Consider the following 20,583-nt stretch of genomic DNA (forward strand, 5'->3'; position numbering starts at 1 on the left):
TGGGCTCGCAAAACGCACATCTGACAGCGTAAAGGGGGAAAAAACATGATACGTATGCTTCACAGTCTGGTTACAAAAACAAATTTCGGCGTGTGCTCTCGGTGTCCGTTTCCTTGTCCCCTCCAACGAGGATTAATATGTTCCGGATTAGCTAGGCAAAGGATCTCAAGAGAGCTTTACAATCATTTTAGAGTAACACGAGTAACACAAAGCAAGGATAGATATCTTCCTTCAATGCTATGGCCATATGCTCTTCACTCGTATGCAAGGGACAAACGCAAACAGCTGAGCAAACTTGGTGCAACTCCAGATGTAGAGCTTTGCATGAAGCTGTCTGCACAGAGTGTTGGTATCTTCATCCAGGAGCCGTATTTGATGCAAGCTCAAGTAGGAACAAGAACATCACAGTAAGCTAGCCGAGAAAGATCTATGAGAGAGGCTGAGAGCTGTATTGATGTTGTCTCCGGTACATTGTTTGGTGTCTAGCTGCTTACTGAAACATCGTAGGATCCTGCTACGTCGTCTATATGAGGCAGTCTCTCGGTGCCATTAAACGCACCTAGCAAAGAAAATCAGGATTTCACATATGGTTATGTGCCTTGTGGCCGCGCAATGATGAGGTTACGCGTTTGTGGTCAAAATCCAGGAGTGACATGCATTCTTACTACCCACACAACCTCCACGTCGTGCCTTAAATCCATAGACACATGCATATATAGCTAGCTACCTGGAATAATTTTGCTGAGAAAGCGATGTTGAAACATAATGTGTAGTCACAACTGGACTGGGTGATTTCATCAAACCAAGTAATGGCCTCGTTAGCAGGGGAAAGAGCGAATGAGTTTTCCTACATTGAACCTTCCCTCTTAATCACGTTGAGTATTCGCCTCCTTCACCTTTGAGCCTCTTGAATACCCTCACTGACCGCCTCGCTTGAGAATTAGCTCATTGTCTCTTCCCACAAATCTCATTATTTCACAGCTTCTGGAGGACGAATCTTTTCTTTCCTCTACACATCCCTTCAACACACAATCTTCTTCTCCAGGCACCTCAAACCTGGAGATTTCTTTCCCTTTAGTTCACTGAACAAAAACTTTCCAACTTCTTTGTTCTCTGCACAATCTTCACAGTCAATATTCTATCCCCGTTTTGCGCAATCAACAACTTCCTTCACGCAAGTTCACCATTCTGCTCTGCTAGAAAGTATGGTAGCTTTCAGTCTCGCCTCTGCCTCACCCGAGGGAAAGGGAGTCATGATGGGCATCTTCTTGCTCATTTCACTCTTCCTCCTTGGTGTTGACGGCGCCCCTGCTCAGGATGGCCGAGTCATCCCGCTCGAGTATGACTGGGACCCTGCTAACCCTCCCCCCTGGACCATGCGCCCCGAGGATCGTGAGCGCTTCCTTGAGAACGACATTTTCAACATTGGCAAGCGCAACAACGAGATCGGTAACTTCACCTCCGTCGCCCCTCTCAACTACACCTGGGACCCCGCGAACCCGCCGCTCTGGGCCATTCGCCCCGAGGATCGCAACGGCTCTTCCCATGCCAACACCAAGGCCAGTAGCGAGCATATGAATGCCGCTTCCGTCGAGCCCTGTTCGGACAAGACCAAGCCCGCCACGCTCTATTACGAGTACAAGGCCGAGGACTGTCCTCCCAAGAACAAGTTCCTTTCATTCAAGGCAGGCAAGATGAGGTTTGACACTTGTGCGAACTGGGACACTGGTGGCGATTCGAGATGGTGGAACGACGGATGCACTTCCTTCTGTCAGCTTCGTGAGTTCAGATCTGATGAACCTTGTTGTTTTCAAGTTTCAAGTTGCCTTGTTCAAATACATGCTGACTTGTCTTTCCTAAATAGGAACCACTTTCGAGTGGGCTCAAGAAGTTCCTTTCCCGAGTTCCGACTGTCATTCTCCCATCAAATGCGGCATGACTGATTCTGAGTCAGTGGGTTCAGGCTGGAGTGTTGGTGCAAGCACCAAGCTTCAATTCCTGAAGGCGTTCAAGGTTGGTGTCTCTGGCGGTTGGTCTCACAACTACGGCCAAGCGAAGGGCAAGAAGTGGGACATCAAACTCGAGGCGGGTGAATGTGGCTACTTCACCTTTGTTCCTGTCAAGAAGGTTGTCTGGTAAGTAGAGCATCCAAAGCTCACGCTGACAAGATAGTGACTTACTTTACTAACATCAATGTTCCGTTAGTGGTGGCATGACCACTGCCAACCGAAAACCTACAATCTGGGATCTCAACTCCTGCGCTGTCGAAGGCATACAACCCGTCAACTGGAAGTCCTGCGATAACCAAATGTGGATGATCGAGGGAGAGAAAATGAATGGCCAATTCTCTGGAAACTTGGTCCCTGACGGCGTCATCATCTTCGTCTACACCGACTGTCGCACTCGTCTCCCCATGCCCATGGAGAAGCAAGACCCTGTCTACCGAGCCCCCGGCGTGGCGCTTGCTCACAGCGTCATCGACAGCATTCAGCAAGGCTGGGTCTGGAACACTTGCTACTTCTGGAACATGAAGGTCCCGGGCAAGAGAGCGCTCTACATCCGCGGCTCAAACTTCAAGGACGGTGTCATTGGCACTTTTGGGGAGAACGTCTCCAAGCTGGTCCGTTCTTGTGCTGGAGAGGGTGGAGTTTCCAACATGGAGTTCGACTGGTATTACAATGGTAAGCCCGATGACACGCCCAAGGAGAAGGGTCCGGTCTGGATGTATCAGGCGGATGTGCCTGACACCATTCGACCTGGCTGCATTGGCGAGGGACTCATGGACATGGGTGCTGTCACTCAGGACCAGTGCGTTGGAGACAAGCTCCCGAACTGATTCACTACCACACTGATTCAACCTGAGAAAGGGCGACATACGAAGCATCGACAGTAGGGATGGATCAATGATGATAATGAGGATTGATGGGCGATGAAGATACCTTTTCCGATGGTTCTGGCAGCATGACAGACGGCTAGACAAACTCGGGATAAGCCAGACGGTAGAAGAATTCTACAACCTGCAAATAAGCTTTTCAGTGTCGTGTGCGCGTGATCTGATCGTACTCAGCCTTTTGGTTCCCCGATGCGCACCAAACATACATGCGTTTCTCGTTGTACATACTACATATCTAGTATGTAGTTGATGCCAGCTTGGCCGCGAACATACGGTCGAGAATTCCGTATGGCCCAATCCGAAAAGTCGATTAACCTCGGGAAGCCTGGGCAAAGCCAGGCAAATTCACAACCAGCATGGATCCTGAGCTTATTCTGCTTAAAAATGCTTGAAGGCCCTATTTTATCACACAACCTTGTCCCCAATCTCGTTGCATTAAGAGAGCAGATTCTCAGCCCAAAGACATGATTCTGGCAGCGAAGAAGGAGAGATGAGGGATGGTGTGTGCTTAATACATCTCTCCTCACACACTGAGAGTTCAACCTAAAGTTTGGGTGATGACACTCATTGCCAGATGTTATTGGTCAATGGAAGCTTCCCTTGTCTTCATTCGGGAAAGAGACGCGCCGCTGGGTAAACTCGTCTGATATCCCAGGCAAAAGCTTCAGACAAACTTCGACGAGTTGGGCATCTTACCTCCTTCGCCTTTGAAGCGAGACCGAGCTTCCGAGTCCTGAAGCGGGCCTATTTAAATGGCCATAGCTCCGCGAGCTAACTCTTCGACAAATCGACGAAGTTTCCATGGGAGAGGATCTACACAGCTATCTCGGGTTTTCATGTCTAGTAAGAATACCGATACCTAGTTAAAACACTATAGCCATGGCATTAGACGCACTCCCAATCATGGTCATCATCGGCGGCGGCGGGATCGGCTTAGCAACAGCCCATCGCCTCGGCGCAGGCCACCACATCCTCTTCGCGAGCCGCTCCCCGTCCACCATCTCCGCCGGCGCCGAGTCCCTCAAACAAGCAGGCCACAAAGTCACGACGCAGCAAGTCGATGTGACATCCTACGAATCCGTCGTCTCCCTCGCGAAAACGGCCTCGTCCCTGGGCGGGGCTATCGAGACGGTCGTCTTGACCTCGGCACTCAGTCCAACGATGGGATCGGCAGAGATGATTCTCGCTGTTGATGTTGTCGGCACGGCAAACGTGATTGAAGTGTTTGGGAAAGAGGTCGAGATGCCGTACGGCTCGTCGGTCGTTTGCGTGGGAAGTATGGGCCAGCACATGATCCCGCCCCTCTCGCCGGACCTCGAACGACACCTCGCGACCGCGCCGCGGACATCCCTCCTCGAGAACAAGGAACTCCATGAGCTTATCGCGGGCGTCAGCGCCACGGCGTACTGCATCGCGAAAAAGGCAAATAGTCTACGCGTTCAGGCGGCTGCTGCTTCAGAGGCGTACGCAGGAAAGGGCGTGCGGGTGAATCTTGTTGCGCCGGGGATGACGGAGACCAAGATGCTGGCGGCGGAGATGGAGGGGGCGAGCGGGGCGGGGATACGGGAGATGATGAAGGCGCATCCTTTCAAGAGGGCTGCGACGGCGGAAGAGGTTGCGGATGCGGTTGGGTTTGTTGTGGGGTGTCGGTATGTTAACGGGACGGATGTGTTGATTGATGGGGGGTGGTTGGCGAAGTTGAGGTGGGGTGAGGGACCGATTGTGGAGGAGATGAAGAAGCATATGGCGTAGGGATAGATTATGCTGATGTGATGCTTTGAAGATAAGGTAACGATCTTCCTGGAGCTCGATAGTTGGTGTAGGTTAACAAAACGAGACTCTTCCTCAATCTTAGACTTCGTGTTCATGATCACTAGCTAGGACCCTTGGACAGCACTTCAGTTCGATCGATGACATGTGAGCGATACTTCATCACCGTTCATCTACAACCGAGCAAAAGCACGATGCCGTGGGCCAAAGACTTTGAAACAGAACTTCAGTTTGTTCAATTAATCCGATATGTAACTCCTTGGTTTTCCGTGGTTATACTACAATCCAGGCCCCATTTTCATAATTTCGTATCCTCGTTACAGACGGCTCTTGTTGATCAGATGGGCATTGACAGGCGTGACGGCCTTGCCGGTGCTCGCAAAGGAGAGAATGTTCTCCATACCAAGCCTCTCGAAACCCATGTGGGCATCCAGAGAAGCACCGGCGTTGTGCGACAGAACCTCGACGTTCCTCATCTTGATTAGCTCCTTGTTCACATGAGGCTCATTGTAGTGCACGTCCAAGCCAACAGCCGAGAGGTGTCCGCTCTTGAGCGCGGCAACAAGCGGCTCCTCCTCAATGAGCTTTCCACGCGCAATGTTAATGAGCTTGGCGCCCTTCTTCATCTTGGCAATCGCAGCAGCGTCCAGGAGCGTCTTGCCCGCAAAAGGCGTCGCCGTCAACACGCAGTCGGCCGTGGCGAGCAGCTCGTTCATGTCTTTGATGTACGTTGCGTTCGACGACTTCTCGAGGTCGGCGGGCATGCGGACGACGTCGTTGTAGAGGATCTTCATGTCAAAGGACTTGTGAGCCTTTTCGGCGATGCGGCGGCCAATCTTGCCGAAGCCGATGATGCCCAGGCTGAAGCCGTTGGGGTTGCGCGAGACGGCGCCGAGGTTCTTGTTGGCGTCGACGAATTGGTCTGGGTCGCCTGAGCGGGCGGCGGCGGAGGACCAGGAGAAGAGGCGGAAGGTGGAGAGGATGAGCCAGATTGCGCCGTCGGCGACGGATTCTGTGCATGCTGCGGCGGCGTTGCAGTAGATGATGCCTGTGCAGTAGAACTCTGGTCAGCTTCTGGCTCATGGTTCAATTGAGGCGTCAAGAACCCTCGACATGGTCTTCTTTTGGCGCTGGTGTCGTGGGGGTACCAACCTCGGCTCGCGAGAGTCTCTGTGTCAACCCAGTCAAAACCGGCGCCGGCGCTGGCGTACACCTTGCATGAAGAGGGCAGAAGCGAGATCAATTCCTTGTCCCAGTTGCCCATCTCGCCTCCCGTGTTCCAGAAGGGGCGGTAGATGGCGAAGAAGTCGCCAAACTTCTTGTCCTTTAGTGCTTGGATGAACTCGGCGCGCGGCATGCTGTATGACCGGCGGATGTCGAACTTTGAGGTGAATTCCTTGTAGAGGTCATGGTTCCACTTGATGTCGTCGCCGAGCTGGAGAACAATTGGCTTGCCCATATTGACTGCTTGTATCCGTACTTCTGTTGTGCTAGTGGTTTATTGGTTTGAGCCTGGTATTGTCGCGAGTGAAAGGGAGAAATCGTGAGTTGAAGAGACGAGAACTGTAGGAAGCAGTCGAGCGGGATGATCAGTCAATTGAATGAATTGAGCTTTCTAGAGCTCGGTGAGCTCTCCGCAGTGATGTATAAATCAGACGAGTCGTGCGCTCGGAATGTCTTGCTTTGGTTGCTCTGCATCATAATCAGCAGGCCCCGATTGGGTTTGAACATGTTTTTGTTGGGTTTGGGCCGGCGATATTTGCCATATTCGGAGAGCTTTGGGGTAGCTCTCCCGACTCCCGGCAGTAAACCCTGGCGCTAAGTGGAACGGCCTGCAACGCCTGCGTCGAGCTACTGGAGGCTCTGGAGCTAACGCTCTCCCCCGCCCCCCGCAAATAGCCCGCAACGGCTCCATAACCCGCGGGGAATTTCAAGCTGTGACGTCCCCAGTGGCTCCATTTGCCGGTTGGTCCAAGGACGGTCAACAGCCCCGAACCCCGCCAAGCCGAGGACCACCGTGACTTCGGACTCGGTACGGATGGTGGGATGCTCCCCATCGCCTACGGTCTGCCTGGGTTCACCGCCTGTGTTGACTTTCCGAACCTCCGTTTGCCTAGGCTGAGAGATCGTGGGAAGTTCGCTGGTAGCCTGGTGGTAATTGAACTCCATCCGGCGAGTAGTCCGATCAACTGACAGATTGGGAATCGCCACGATGACCTTGAATGAGAACAAGGCATGATTGTAGATAAATGTATCAGAGATCTGTCGGAGAATGGAAGAGGACTTTAGTCAAGTGTGATATCCTAGTAACTGTTAGCCTGCTGCCCGCCTCCAAGATCAGGTTCAAATGATTATCGATCCTGCCATTTTTCTTGTTTTGCATCGAGGCCATTTTGCAGAGTCTCAGGGCATATGTTTGGGTCACCTAGACAACCATTGTGCTGCAATCTTCTCGAAATATGAAGGATGGAGTGCCCCAAGCCTTCAAATGTATTTGGTCGAAAACCTCGTAAGTCTGTTCATCGGGCCTTGTCGCAATGGCATTGATCTCGGTGTGGGCTGACGTCCTCAAGACAAAAAGGCGGAACAAGCGAGTTCCAGATGCGATAACTGCCAGTTCTTCGCTGAACTGTGATCGTGAACGGATTCAATCAAGAGAGCGGAACACAGTAGACAGTGGCTAGGCAAGTACAAATACCCATGCATGACTTATCATATCCGCCAATACTAAGGTACAGTAGGTTAGCTCGTCGTAATTCACGTACAGGTTCAGACGAGGATTATCAAAAGTACAACAGAATAAGAATAGAAACCAGGGCTGGTGATCACTTACTTTATAATTCACAACCCTGCCCGGACTTGATTCACTTGACCAGCGCGCCCCTCAGTCAACCAGGACTCTGACTTCATAGGGGTATTTGTTCATTTAACCACTCACCCTCCTGGCTGCTGTGTTAGTGACAGGGACGAAGATTAGACCCCTCAAGTACCTAGTACCTGTGGTAAGTCATGAATTGGTACGTCACATGGACAGCCGTCTCAGTGGAAGGAGGGACGCAGCTGCGGCAAGGTGCTGGCTGGGCTGTGTATACTCCCGGCCAAAAAGAGATCCGGCAGGTATATTTACCTTACTCTCTCTTACTGTACCTGCCCAAGCGTCATATATCCAGCAAGGTAGGTTAGGAATTTTCCCAGGGGATGATCTTGAGATAGCAAACCCTATCAAATTCCAAAACGCCGTGAGGTGGAATTGCGAACATGTAAAAGACCCCCCGATTCATTATTAAACTTTGGTGAATCAGCATTGCCTGCTCGCTTTGATGTACACATAGTGGTTAAGGCAGTAAGATGGCATAGACCGACGAACAGATCAATCGTAAGAGGACCCTAGTCAACATTTTGTTTTGCCGTGTCCTCTAGCCAGATCATCTTTCTATGTTCAAAGCTGTAAAATCTGTCGTTCAATGATCTCTCAGCGCTAGTATAGCGGAAACAGAACTATCATCATCCAAAGTGCCAACTTAGGATAGCCTCATACATCTTGCGGCAATAATAAGTCTTCCTCAGTCTCTCTGACATTCAAGATTATTAGACCAAGGTCCCAAGCCTCCCGATCACCGCGCAAATGCTGTTTGGTGCTGGCGACTAAAAATGATGGAGAGGTGAATATGGCCGCCCGCACGAGCCTTGGTCGTGCATACTCCTACCTCAGTAAAGCCAACTTGAGCAATAGGTATTGCGACACCCCCGCAGGCCGAAATCAGGCTTGGTGACACTCTCAAGTCGGCACTGGTTTTGGACCTTAGAGGCCGGCAGTCGTATCCCGACGATCAAGCTTCCGGGCGCCATGACTATCAGCGTTGCAGTCGCTAGGTGAAATTAAGTTGCGGAGAGCATCATGGCTACCGATTCTGTGACCATTGCGCGGCTCGCCTTCGACATGATATCGCGATGAGACACACCAGCATCGCGCTAGGCCAGAACTCTGTATTCTTCTGACTGTAAGAGATATCTGAGGGATAGTATATGCCAAATGGATCTGGGTGCGTGGAGGGACAACTCAAGCTAGTTCATCCGCCCCAAACTGATGGAAGTAACAAGAATCATCTTGAAGGCTTACCAGCAGAAGAAAAAGAATAGCTTCAAGCTACCTAGCCGACGAAGCCCGAGGCAAGCCTTACCTCCTCTCGACCAGCCAGAGTACGCCGCTAGAGTGCGGCGCACCACATCAGTAATCACATGCAAGCTGTGCTTTCATGAGGTCCATAGGTTGGGCTGAATGCTGAAAGCCATGCCCCCTCCTTTGCTCTTTTATCTCTTATACATCACTTACACATCACGGCGAGTTCCTTTTTGGGAAAGTCTATGAACCTACGTGTAACCGATGGGCCCCGGCAGCCCCGCGGTACCGGCAATGCTTCGGGTCCACCTGCGGCATCCGCTCGTAGGCCGAGCTCCGGCGCTTAGGTCCCATAATTCAAACTCTGAGAAAGATACTATTACGAGGGCCTAGAATTTGAGGTCACTCCTTAGGATCATGGAATTACAGTTGTACGGCTTCGTGTGTTCTAAGACTTTCCTGAATATGACTAGCAGGAAACAGTACTCCCTTGTTCAATCAACGTTGGAAACTTGAAGGGGCTTCTAACTGGGCAGAACATGCGGGTGCTGAGCAACTCTCAAACTGCTGCGCAATCCAATGTCCTTGCTGCGCAGGCCAAGTCTGTCGCAGAATACCCCTATTCTTTGTAGAAAGGGCTTTCTTGATGCCTTTGTCTAGGAAGTTGGCCAGTGGCTTCCTGTCTTTTGGGACGACCTGAACAAGATAATTCTCGGCAAAGCATTTTTTGCTACTTACCTAGACTCAAGACTCAAGAGATGTCATTGATTAACGAAGCGGAGACTTTCCTTACGTGACCCCATTGCGCCTGTTAAATGGAGACAACATTAAATCCCGAACCCACCGGGCCACAGCCTGCAAGCCCCAGTTTCAAATGACATCAAGTCCTCTGCTAACCTGACAGCAGATTGTGGCAGTACGGAGTACTCCATATATCAGCCATCAATACTTGACCTTGGCGAACCAGTGGGATTGCGTCCAGAACGGTGTCGGCCGATCCGGCAGTTGCGGCTCCTGCGAGGTCACGCTGCAAAAAGGGGAATGTTGCAGGAGACCCTCAATCAAGGCAACTAATGTCCGCGTCCGCGTCTCTTGGGAGCCTTGGCTTGCGACCGCGACATAGAAGGTCGAGCTATGATAGTCCCTTGCATGCGATAGATTGAACCAGCTTCTCGGGTTGCCTCATATGTCACGCTTGTTTTTATAGGCTTGATTTGTGATACTGCCCCAGTTATCGACTCCATTAGCCGCCTGATTTAGGGTTTAGAGGCTTCAGGTGAACGAGTCTTGACAGGCATCTTCATGTCATGCATGCCAGAACACTGGATACTGAGTTGCCCGAGTAACCTGTTTGCAGTGATGCTTTGACCACCCTCGTCAGCTTCAGTCAGGTCGGCAGGTCGCCGACTCAGCTTGAGTGAAAGGTGAAACTCGCACCAAGTCGCACGTTTGGAAGTCAGTCATCTTGGTGACTGGAGCCTCGTAAGTTCATCCAAACTGTTTCTAGACTTCTATCGAGAAATCGAATTCTAATCACGAGGTTTTTAGAGACCGAACTAAAGTCTTAGAAAAGTCCATGTGTCAAACAACCTTCATTATAGTTTACCGTCCCGACCTGCAGGTCTAGAATGTATTTGGAAGAGTTGAAGCATCTTCTAACTCTTGTCCTATGATTCATCGCAAAACACTCTTGATATGTCTATGTAATCAAGTCAAATTCGAGTCTCAACGAGATTGGTTTGCTCAACGAGACGAGCCTGCAAATTACCGTGTAATGTGGGACAGATGGGCCTGAACGGTCGTGGTATGCCGTAAACTTGACAGCAGTAGATGGAAGGTTAGGTCAGGTCGGCTTTGACGGCGCTGAATATTGGTCGACAAGCAAGCCTGGGCCGTTTTAATGCCTCGGCTCAAAACGTGGCAACTAACACAAGCGACAAAGTTTAGTCCCCCATACGTGCCGTTGGAAGCTCAAAGTGCTTTTTGGGGGCGTTGTAGAGTAGCTTGCGAATGACGCTTAGAACATTCCAAGCCAACGACTCGCCGTATTAGGCCAAGTGGATGTAACCCCTAGCTACGCAAATGACAGGGCTTGAGAGGAAGTTGTATTCGTACGTGCGAGGGGAGGGTGGCATGCAGTAAGACGATCTAGTGAAGGTTGCATAATCCCATCGACCACATCGCGGGGGTGGCCAACTTCACATGTGCTACCCGTTTTGTGGCGTCAATCACCGACTGTCATTTTGCGGCGAGACAGACAAGATGATCAGTAAACCGCGTTGTGAGCTAGTCGTTGTGAATCGCGAGAACACGCGCACCAATGCCCTAGCGCCATCGGGTTAGCGGATCGGTGCTGCGCCATGTCTCAAATGCGTCCATTTCACTAGGTAAGATAGAAGAAGACTAACCAGCCGTTGGACGAACAGACAGTCGTGTATCCGCGATGGTGCTCACGCCTCAATGGGACTCGCATGTACCTATTGTCTCCTCGACCTTCTCTACAGATTCGATGTAGCGGGTTTCTTACAGACACTGGCGCGCCAATCGTAGAAGGTAACCTAAGCGAGAAGCCACCCACCTTTTCCAAGCCTCAATAGATGCCACTCATCTACTAAGAATACACACATGACTTGAACACGGCAAGTTTAACTGCGAATAGTTTGCGATATGTCTTAGGAGCTGTGCTATCGAAACAGACGGCATTTGAGATTCGCTGGTGGCCGTGAGGCAGTGTCAAACACCAAAGAGGCAGGTTAGTAAATACAATGACTTACAAGTTGTGGAGTACAGAGTAGTGGGAAAGAAAAATGTCTCTTGCCGCTCGCGCCGGCACCCTGCCGACTCTGGGGACGTGTGTAAAGGAGGGACGGAATCGAGAGGGATGCTGGGATGCACAAGACTGGGGCTCCTTGCATCTGAATCGCGGAACCAGGGTTGTCTGGGGTGCCGCGCATCCTTTTTAGGGATTGTATTCGGCGATGGGACGAATCTGGATACCGGCGATCATCCCCGATCGCCATGGGCTACTGCAGCGTACATCAAGACCTTACGAGACAACCGAGGGTCACTTTACAGCCTCTTGGCTCAATCAACCCTAAAAGACTGTATCGTCGCCTTTGAGCTCAGCTGAGAATGTTGGTCAGCGTGACTAGACGAGCTACCGCGCGGGGCCAAATCGACGCTTCTGTTCGACGTTTCGACCAGTATGAACCTTAAATGATTCAGTAACCATGCATCGGCACATTTCTCGCAACCGCTTCCTAGCTGCAATCTCCGGATGACCTGTCCCAGAAACCGGTTCTACTCCACTTGGCCTGTCAACCACGTGTGGCAGTTACAGCTGTTGTTGCTGAGCAAGCAATCGCTAACACGCTGCAGATATTGCGCCACCCAAGACAGCTCAGATAGAGCCAGGGATGTTGTGTGCATTTATCCGACCCTGCCCTTGCCCCCCTCCTTTCCCCTGATGCTCTTCCCGTAACCCCTTGTCTTTCTTTTGTCCATTCTACTGGAGCAAGTACGGATCCGTAGGTGTTACTCGGTCTGGGCCAATATGTCGTCGTTTAACGCGAGCAGCGCTTGTCTCTCGGCTGCCTTGTTTCCCCTGACCGTTGTGGGGAAGAGAGTTCACAATCGGCAGGTAAGACCGGCAGCATCAATAGCAGGCAAATTCGAAGTCTTGGAGGGTCGTTATCAGACGAAGTAGTCCCATCTTTAGGGGCAAGTTAAATCATATATCGGGTCGTCCCGAGTCGAGATACAATTCTGCAACATCTTGCGTCTCTACTCACTCGTTATACCTTTGTACATACGCACAAACACTCGTTCCTTTGCTCTTAAAGTCCCACTCAGACACTAGTCACCATGGCGTACGTCGTGAAGATGGCTGTGGCTGTGGCAGCAATGCCGCTCCTCGGAGCGCTTGCTCGTCCGTCCTCTCCTTCAGTCTGTCTCAAGCGACAGAACGACACAAATTTGCTGCCGAGCTACGACTACATCGTTGTTGGCGCCGGTGCCAGTGGACTTACTGTTGCTAACCGCCTTTCGGAAGACCCTGGTAAGTGGCAGAACGTTGGAAAGCGTCAAGCAACGAATCAAAAACTGACTTGGTATAGCCGTAACTGTTCTTGTTATCGAGGCTGGTGATCTGTGAGATTGCCCAAATGGACTAACAAGGTTTTCGTGTTCTGACGTATGACTTCTAGTGACGCGGGCGAGGATTATGTTAAGATCCCTGGATTGGCTGGCGGCGCCGTTGGAACCAAGTACGACTGGAACACGACCTACGCCGCAAACGACGCCCTTGGAGGCCGGTCTGTCTCGATTCCCCAGGGAAGAGTTGTTGGAGGTTCAACTAAGCTTAACCGCATGGTATTCGACCGGGGCTCAAAGTCTGATTACGATCGTTGGGAAAGCCTCGGAGCCACGGGATGGAACTGGGATTCTTTGCTTCCTTATTTCAAGAAGGTAAGTGCTTGTGTCCCCTAGTGGAAATCGTGAAGGTAAATCGTGTCGGTAATCTAACTCTATTTCACCCTACAGAACGAGAAGTTCACACCCCCGAAGGCCGACATCGTCTCTGAGTGGGGCGTCCAGGTTGATGATGCTGCTCACGGCACCGATGGGCTGATGCAGGTCACCTACTCGCCTTTCTTCTGGCCTACAACTAGTTGCGTCTCTCCTGCTCAAAACCATCGTAATGCCTAGGGACACGATCTAACCTCCTAAATAGAGTTCATGATCGACGCTGTTAAGGAGCTTGGGATCACCGTTGCGAAGGACCAGGCCAACGGTAGCCCGATTGGAGGTTACTTCTGCCCTCACAACCAGGACCCGACTTCCTCCACTCGTTCCTCCGCCAGAGAGGCTTACTACGATAACTTCACTGGACGCAAGAACCTCCACCTTCTCACCGGACGCCAGGTTACCAAGGTTGTCACCAGTGGGTCAGGGGATGCCGTTAAGGCTACGGGCGTTGAGGTGAGTCAAGGCTGCTCAGCCTTTCAAATGGAATCATCCAGCTAATGCTATGTTCAGTTTGCCGCCAGCAAGGGCGCTCAGGCGCAGACTGCCACCGCTGCCAAGGAAGTCATCCTGGCTGCTGGAGCTCTGCACTCGCCCCAGATTCTTCAGGTTTCCGGCATTGGCGACCCGGCTCTGCACACCAGCATCAACGTCCCTACTGTTGTCGATCTCCCCGCCGTTGGCCAGAACCTCCACGACCACGTGATGCTGACTGTTGTCAACACCAGTAGGAAAAATTTAATCTGAGATTGTCCTGACGCCAGCTGACTTGAAAAACCTAGTTAACACCACTCTGCCCGTCGGCTCTCTGCTCCAAAGCAACGCCACCTTCGCCGCCGAAGCTAGAGCCCAGTACGACAGCCAGAAGAACGGCCCTCTCAGCTCTCCCACCGGCGACTTCCTCACTTTCCTCCCGCTCTCGACATACTCCAAGGCTGTTGATACCCTCAGCTCCGAGGCGTCCGCCCAGGATGGAACCACTTTCTTGCCTTCAGGCGCCCCCGCTGAGGTGGTCAAGGGATACCAGGCACAACAGAAGGTCCTCAACGAACGTCTCACCGCCACCGACTCTGCACTCCTCGAGTTGATTTGGGCCGATGGTGTTGTTGTTCTCGGTCTTCAGCACCCCTACTCCCGTGGCTCCCTCAAGGCTGCTTCCTCCAGCACTTTCGATGCTCCCACCGCCGACTCCGCGTTCCTGAAGAACCCCCTCGATGTTTCTTTCTTGGTCGAGGGTGTCAAGTTCGCTCGCACCATCGCCGGCACCGAAGCCGTCAAGCCCCTTCAGCCCTTCGAGGTCGTTCCTGGCGCTAACGTTACCACTGACGCTGCCATCACCGACTTCGTTCGCCAACAGAGTGGTACTTTGTTCCATCCCGTTGGTACCTGCAAGTTGGGCGCAAGAGAGGAGGGCGGTGTCGTTGATGCCAGCCTGAAGGTCTATGGCATCAGCGGACTCCGCGTTGTTGACGCCAGCATCATGCCTCTTGTTCCTGCCACTCACATTATGACTACAGTCTATGCTGTTGCTGAGAAGGTAAGCTTTACGCAACGTCACTAAGCGCTTAGCCGTACCTGAGGTCATTCGCTAACAATGCTGATTTTAGGCTGCCGACATCATCAAGGGCAAGACTGCATAGAGGGAATGACGATCATGAAGCACGCTTATTTTCAGGGGGCGGAATTCAGTTTAACCCGGCCCATGTACATGCAACGCAAAATAGCATTTAGCAAGATTTAGCTCTTTTATGTCGATACAAAACCACGGGTTTTATGAACCAGCCTCGAGGTGATTCTCTTGAGCGAACTTGTTGTTCCTCCTCTCAAGTCATGAATCTGGCTTGTGTGTCTCACCTCGCACTATCCAATGACATTGAAACAACATGTAGATCTCTTTTACGATGACATGATTTCATTACGAGAAGATGAGCTCAAATTCAACAAATATCTACGTAGCTTGATTTGTGGTGCACCTCCTGCAATGATGGCCGACATTAAAGCGCTGTATTTAACAAACTGAATAGGCTTCAAGTGTAGCTAAGAATCAAGATAGCCATGTAGTTCTGAGCAAGCTTAGACGATGGATTTTGGGTCAGGCAAGAACGATGGAAGCATATTCTATACTTTAATCAACCAGAACGATTAAATCCAGTTCATTGACTCCTTGAGCAGGAGCATGTTAGTTGATATCGGCCCGCCTGACTTTCTTTATCGACTTGACAGACAATCGGCAACCCGCTACGAGAAGATCTTCGGCGCAATTAGCCCACCTCAAAGCGCTTATTCCATATCGTTCTTCAACTTTGAGCCAAGACCTGAGCTGAAGAGGACAAGTGCCTTCGATCACAAGCTCTTCCGCAGACTCGCGGCGTTCTTCCTCGCTCCCTCTGATTCGCATTTTCTTCTGTTTGGCCTTACGATTTGAGGTGATCTCAGGCCATGGAACTTAGTGTAAGTCCTGTGTCCTCACTTGGCCGGGTTCGACCTACCATGCATATCTTAAGATCTCCAGTGCCTGAAACTTCGCTGATGACGAACAAATGGCTATAGGCTCGCTGGGGTAGGCCATCAATGAATCCCTTGGGCAATGCTTCGGGGGGCTTCAAGATGCATCCTACATATTCAGGATTCAAGTCATTTTTCAGCTTGTTCTCGACTTTCACCCACTCCGAATTATGATCATTGCCCTCGTGTACGTTTGTGCTGGTAACCATAGCAGTATCATGTTGGCTCACGGATTGAGACAATGTTGTCGGTTGCGTTGTGCGATGCTCGTTCTTGGATAAAACGCCAAATCGATTAGATGTCGGGATTATGTGTAGAGGTGGCATGGCTGACACAAACAAAGACTCTGTTTCAATGTGGTGAAGCAAGTTATCGCTAGTTGGCTGGCTACAATCTCAAATCGAAGTAGCAGTCGCGGTACGTATCAATGTTCTAGTCTGGTCTAGATCAATGTGGTTTCGAAAACAGATTTCAAGAACATGTTGGGCGGAAAAAGTACCCGCGCAGCCTGGTGTGATTGTCTCCCAACCTTGGCGGCTTAGGCTACTTCCGTAACCCAGGAGATACGCAGGAAAGGTCAGGTGGCTATTGTCACATGTGTATCTTATTGGACGGCAACAGGCCGTGGGCGGAAGACTGCATCGCCTGATGCCAAACCGAGACGGCCAGTCTTTTGGTGCTCTAATTGGATGAGCGAGGTCAGAAGAAGCCAGAGTCTCGCTCAGTCTGGGCAAACTTCTGTTTTCAAGATGTTGACTCCATCCAATTCTACTCTAGCACTATGAGACAAGATAGAGAAAAAGAAGGGTCTGTGGAGTCAACCAAAAGAGAAGGCTGGCTGTGGTCGAGAAGATAGACATCGCATCTGTAGCGCCCCATGAAATACTTCTCTCCCCCCTCCCCAAGAACACACCCGTGTTCGACCCGGAAGCCTCACGATGATTCACACAATTGGCAAAACGGGCGTGCTGATCCAGCGCCATGCTCTCACATGCCTACCTCTATATCGGGATATCTTGCTTTTCGTAATAACGGCCTACGAGCTTGATTGATGTGGAGGAATGTAACTTGACCGCTGCATCACCCCCAGTACAGGCGTTTTACACGACAGAAGTCCAACCTTGAGAGCGGGATTATTGTCTCGTCAAACCTAAAGAGTGAGTAACTTTCACAGAGGGGCTTTCAATTCAAGCCTTGAATGCATGTAGCAGTCAATCAACGCAGCTAGATTGGCGTTGACTGGTTGTAGTGACGGACGAGGCTAGGGAGAAATACTCTTAACCTTGACGCGATTCAAGGCTAGTCCAAAGATTTCATGCTAGTCGTGTCTGTTGCAGCTTTCAGGGCTGAGTGGCCCGTAAGAGGAATACCATCAACATCCTAGCAGCCAGAGCTCCGTCAGAAACTGCTTTCAAGTGCTGTGATGCGTTAATGCTAGTCTATCTACAAATGATCACAGCATCGAAGCCAGGTTGCATTCTTGTTCCCTCCTAGACTTTGGGACTGGGGTTGTGTATGTATTGATGGAGCTCCTGAGATAAGCTTCCCCGAGGTCTATAGTCGCTGAGTAGCGATTGCGAAGTCGTATTCAACTCGGTATTCTTCGCGCCCAACGAGACCATGAACGCCGTGCTATGCAATTGATTGAAATCAGAGGGTGCCGCCAACATATTTGCAAGCTCAACTCCGCGAGACTACCAGTCCACCGCCCAGCCATTCTCCTCGAGGAACTCTTCACAGGCTTGTCTCAGGCCAAGATTAGGCCTCAACTCGGATGGCAGTAGGGGCTCGCGTGTGAGGGGATCGCTGGGGTGACGACGGAGATGTTCCATGATTGATGCCCTCTCATAAGACTTTCCAGTCTTCGTCTGTGATCGTGTTAGTAGGCAGCAAGCAAGCAGCAAGTAGACTGACTCACCAGTACAGGATCGACCATAATGCCGAAGCTGATGTCATCGATGGCCCACTCCGGAACCTCACGTCTCTTCTCCTCGGCAGAGCGACTCTTCTCAAAGGTGCTTCTCAGTATCTCGATCTTTTGCTCCCATTCAGCCTCAATCTCTCTCTTTTCCCCGTCGTCCATTGCGTTCGTAAGGGCTTGTTCACGTTCTTTCTCCATCAGCTCAATGACTTCGTTTTCGAGGTGTCGTGCTTCCCGTGTTCGCCGCTTCTCCATCCAATCCCATCTATCCTTCTTCGCGCGCAACACTTGAGCGGTGATGGCCGCCAGTGACTTATCGCCGGTCTGTACGCAAAGCTGGTGGGCCTTTTGTGCATTCGTGAGGGCCGAATCGTAGTCCTTGAGGGCGAGCTGGGCTTGGGAGAGGTAGTAGTGGGCCTTGAGGTTGTCGGTTGTAAGTCCGAGACACGATTCACAGTCGGACACAACCGAATCCCATATCTCGAGCTTGAGGCGTGCCATTGCGCGGTTGGTGTATAGAGCGGGGTTCTTCGGGTCGGCAATGATGCTATAATAGGCCAAGAATTAGCTTCTCAGTCGATATGATTGCCATGTCTAGCTGTCTGGAATACATAGCAGGTGGATCAGGCTGGGGCTGGCTCTGGATTCGTTTAGGTGAAGCTTACGCCTTGGAATACAGGGCCTCCGCGCCAGCATAGTCGCCCTGCTGGAAGTGGCGATTGCCTTCTTCCTTGAGCTGTATTGACCTCGACATTATGCTGTCGTTCCCTTTGCAATGTGTAGTTGTGGTTCGGAGGGTACAGTCCCAGTCCAATATTGAAGGATTGGAACTAGTAAGCGGAGGAGACGGTTCAGCGGCGGGCTGGAAGAACAGGTATTCAGTCGTATTATAAAGATGCAAAGTAGACGCCGAATGCAACGGTGCAACCTTAGCGAGTCTCGCCGTTCAAGTAGAAATCAGCCCAAGAGTTGTCTGTCGAGGCTCAGAACACCGAGACAGAAGGCTGCGCAGAAGCCAAGGAGGGTGACCTTCAATGCGTACTGAGGCGTACGGACTGCAGTCAGGGAAATTGGTTCGGTGATGAGGAGACAGGTATCCGGCTCGGTGAATGGTGTGGAGGAGAAGCCGTTGGGCACACCGGCTGCTGCAGCTCAGCCTCGGGGCGTCAATATGGTGTGCCAGTCGAAGATTCAGTACCCTCCGACGTTGCTGCTGCTGCTGCAGTACTTGGTCGCTGCTGTCACCACTCCAGTGGACGTTGAACGCGGGACCCCCGCCAACCCGCGCCGATGGGTTGGACGTGGATTCCAAGGGTCGCTTTCTCCGCCGACCCCACCTTCGCCCGGGACTTGCGGCTGTCATTACCTTCTCGAATCTTCCGCTTAGAAATGGGTGGCTGAGCCTCGGCCGATGCTCGTCCGACCACGTGATGTGGCTCAACAGCCTGCAAGTGTCACTCGGGCCCGCGAACTCGGCCGGAAGTGGGCCCTCCCATACATCGGCACGGAGATCTTCAAGTTCAAGTGCCTTATCCTTACGGGATCTTCTCCGTACCTTACCTACTATCGATACCTAAGTGCAATTCTCGACTACTCCTCCGACAGTAACGGCAGTAGCCCTTTTTCTTCGATTGACACACAACACAGTTCACACGACCAAGCCCCCCACATTTTACGCGCAATTTCTCGTCAACTACAAATCGGCCCTGCTCCTGCTATTCGCTATTATGGCTGAGTCTTTTATGAAAGCACGGACAGCCCACGAAGTGGGCATATGGAAACTATGCCGCAACAAATCAAGCCCCTAGTCAGCCATTTCTAGCCGAGCAACAAGAAAGAGCGTCTCGTCATCTTCCATTAATATTACCATTAGGCCCTTTGTAGCAATTATCCCTCTCCACCGATGCTATGGTCCTTCAGACTTCAAGCGGCTGATCCTGATCTCACAAACACGTCCCCAGATGCTCTCAGTTCTTAAACTGGAGGTGTAGTGGCCATCTGAATCCTTTTTTAATGTTCCGAATCTCTCCATCCTCCATGAACAACATGAAGAACAGCCACAGTCCACGGGCAATTGTTATAGCAGCGACAACAATCGCTACGATCTGGCCAACAGATAGTGCTCGATCGCCTTCTAGTTTGAATACGCCTTTTTTGTCTCCGGTCGATATCTCCGCTGCGGCCATTGCAGCAACCATGAAGAGTCCGTAAACGATGTACATGAGCGATACCGTTGTTGGGTATAGGGCAAATTTCATGTCCTGCGAGTGTGCTCCAAGCCAAGCTCGAAGTCTGCCTCGCCAAGTCGAGACCTCGTTGTGGTCTTCGCCCAAAGATGGGTGCGTTATGCCCTTGAGAGTGTCCCTTGGGTTCTTCTCGGCTTTGTGAAAGATCTGTGTATTCATGAGAGCATGAAAGCTGCTCTGAATGTAGACAACACATCTGAATGTGTAGTATAACCAGAACACGCTTGGTTCGTCTCTCTTGAAATCGATTGACGGGTCTTCTTTGTAGGAGAAGTTCTGTAGCTTTCCCCACCAAAACACTTGGATAAATCCGCAGTTGTCATCCGGAGTTAGGTGCGTATCGGATAGTGTACCGAGGAATCCTCGAACTAATATGGGTATGAGCACCATGCTCATGGCCTGGCAGAAGATCACTATGCCGACTTGCCACCTAGATGCGAGAGTCTGTTTGTTGATGAGGATGATCGAAAGAGCCATGTTCTGCGAGTCAAGAATCATGGCACCTAGGATTGCACTCGCCGGGGTGAGCATGCTGCGCTTTTTCTCACTTTGGATTAATTGAACAAGTACAGCAATAGCCAACGAGAAGTGTGTGATGATAAGG

The 20,583-nt window shown here is 51.3% G+C and overlaps 8 protein-coding genes across 8 annotated transcripts; 4 read left to right on the forward strand and 4 right to left on the reverse strand.

The window, feature by feature from the left end:
- Positions 1-1,205: 1,205 nt before the first annotated feature.
- On the forward strand, positions 1,206-2,836 carry CCOS01_13429 (uncharacterized protein; the record flags this gene model as incomplete). Its single annotated transcript, XM_060461575.1, has 3 exons — positions 1,206-1,779; positions 1,865-2,135; positions 2,206-2,836. The coding sequence occupies 3 exons, from the start codon at positions 1,206-1,208 to the stop codon at positions 2,834-2,836; spliced, it is 1,476 nt and encodes a 491-aa protein (XP_060308003.1).
- A 936-nt stretch (positions 2,837-3,772) lies between these two features.
- Positions 3,773-4,645, forward strand: CCOS01_13430 (short-chain dehydrogenase/reductase SDR; the record flags this gene model as incomplete). The annotated part of the gene is made up of 1 exon (XM_060461576.1): positions 3,773-4,645. One exon carries the CDS (start codon positions 3,773-3,775, stop codon positions 4,643-4,645), a length of 873 nt encoding a protein of 290 aa, XP_060308004.1.
- A 335-nt stretch (positions 4,646-4,980) lies between these two features.
- Positions 4,981-6,122, reverse strand: CCOS01_13431 (D-isomer specific 2-hydroxyacid dehydrogenase; the record flags this gene model as incomplete). Its single annotated transcript, XM_060461577.1, has 2 exons — positions 4,981-5,711; positions 5,816-6,122. 2 exons carry the CDS (start codon positions 6,120-6,122, stop codon positions 4,981-4,983), a joined length of 1,038 nt encoding a protein of 345 aa, XP_060308005.1.
- Positions 6,123-12,647: 6,525 nt separating this feature from the next.
- On the forward strand, positions 12,648-14,947 carry CCOS01_13432 (GMC oxidoreductase; the record flags this gene model as incomplete). The annotated part of the gene is made up of 8 exons (XM_060461578.1): positions 12,648-12,840; positions 12,899-12,932; positions 12,989-13,250; positions 13,326-13,452; positions 13,516-13,763; positions 13,821-14,034; positions 14,090-14,844; positions 14,915-14,947. 8 exons carry the CDS (start codon positions 12,648-12,650, stop codon positions 14,945-14,947), a joined length of 1,866 nt encoding a protein of 621 aa, XP_060308006.1.
- Positions 14,948-15,486: 539 nt separating this feature from the next.
- Positions 15,487-16,138, reverse strand: CCOS01_13433 (uncharacterized protein; the record flags this gene model as incomplete). Its single annotated transcript, XM_060461579.1, has 2 exons — positions 15,487-15,738; positions 15,797-16,138. 2 exons carry the CDS (start codon positions 16,136-16,138, stop codon positions 15,487-15,489), a joined length of 594 nt encoding a protein of 197 aa, XP_060308007.1.
- Positions 16,139-17,506: 1,368 nt separating this feature from the next.
- On the reverse strand, positions 17,507-18,487 carry CCOS01_13434 (U-box domain-containing protein; the record flags this gene model as incomplete). The annotated part of the gene is made up of 3 exons (XM_060461580.1): positions 17,507-17,680; positions 17,731-18,280; positions 18,399-18,487. The coding sequence occupies 3 exons, from the start codon at positions 18,485-18,487 to the stop codon at positions 17,507-17,509; spliced, it is 813 nt and encodes a 270-aa protein (XP_060308008.1).
- Positions 18,488-18,702: 215 nt separating this feature from the next.
- On the forward strand, positions 18,703-18,996 carry CCOS01_13435 (uncharacterized protein; the record flags this gene model as incomplete). The annotated part of the gene is made up of 1 exon (XM_060461581.1): positions 18,703-18,996. A coding segment is annotated over one exon (294 nt), but the record flags the coding sequence as incomplete, so codon positions are not given.
- Positions 18,997-19,700: 704 nt separating this feature from the next.
- CCOS01_13436 (uncharacterized protein) lies at positions 19,701-20,510 on the reverse strand (the record flags this gene model as incomplete). Its single annotated transcript, XM_060461582.1, has 1 exon — positions 19,701-20,510. The coding sequence occupies one exon, from the start codon at positions 20,508-20,510 to the stop codon at positions 19,701-19,703; it is 810 nt and encodes a 269-aa protein (XP_060308010.1).
- Positions 20,511-20,583: the final 73 nt, after the last annotated feature.

The sequence above is a fragment of the Colletotrichum costaricense genome, assembly GCF_030867565.1.
Source record: "Colletotrichum costaricense strain IMI 309622 chromosome Unknown Scaffold_17.1, whole genome shotgun sequence".
Classification (NCBI taxonomy): Eukaryota; Fungi; Ascomycota; class Sordariomycetes; order Glomerellales; family Glomerellaceae; genus Colletotrichum; species Colletotrichum costaricense.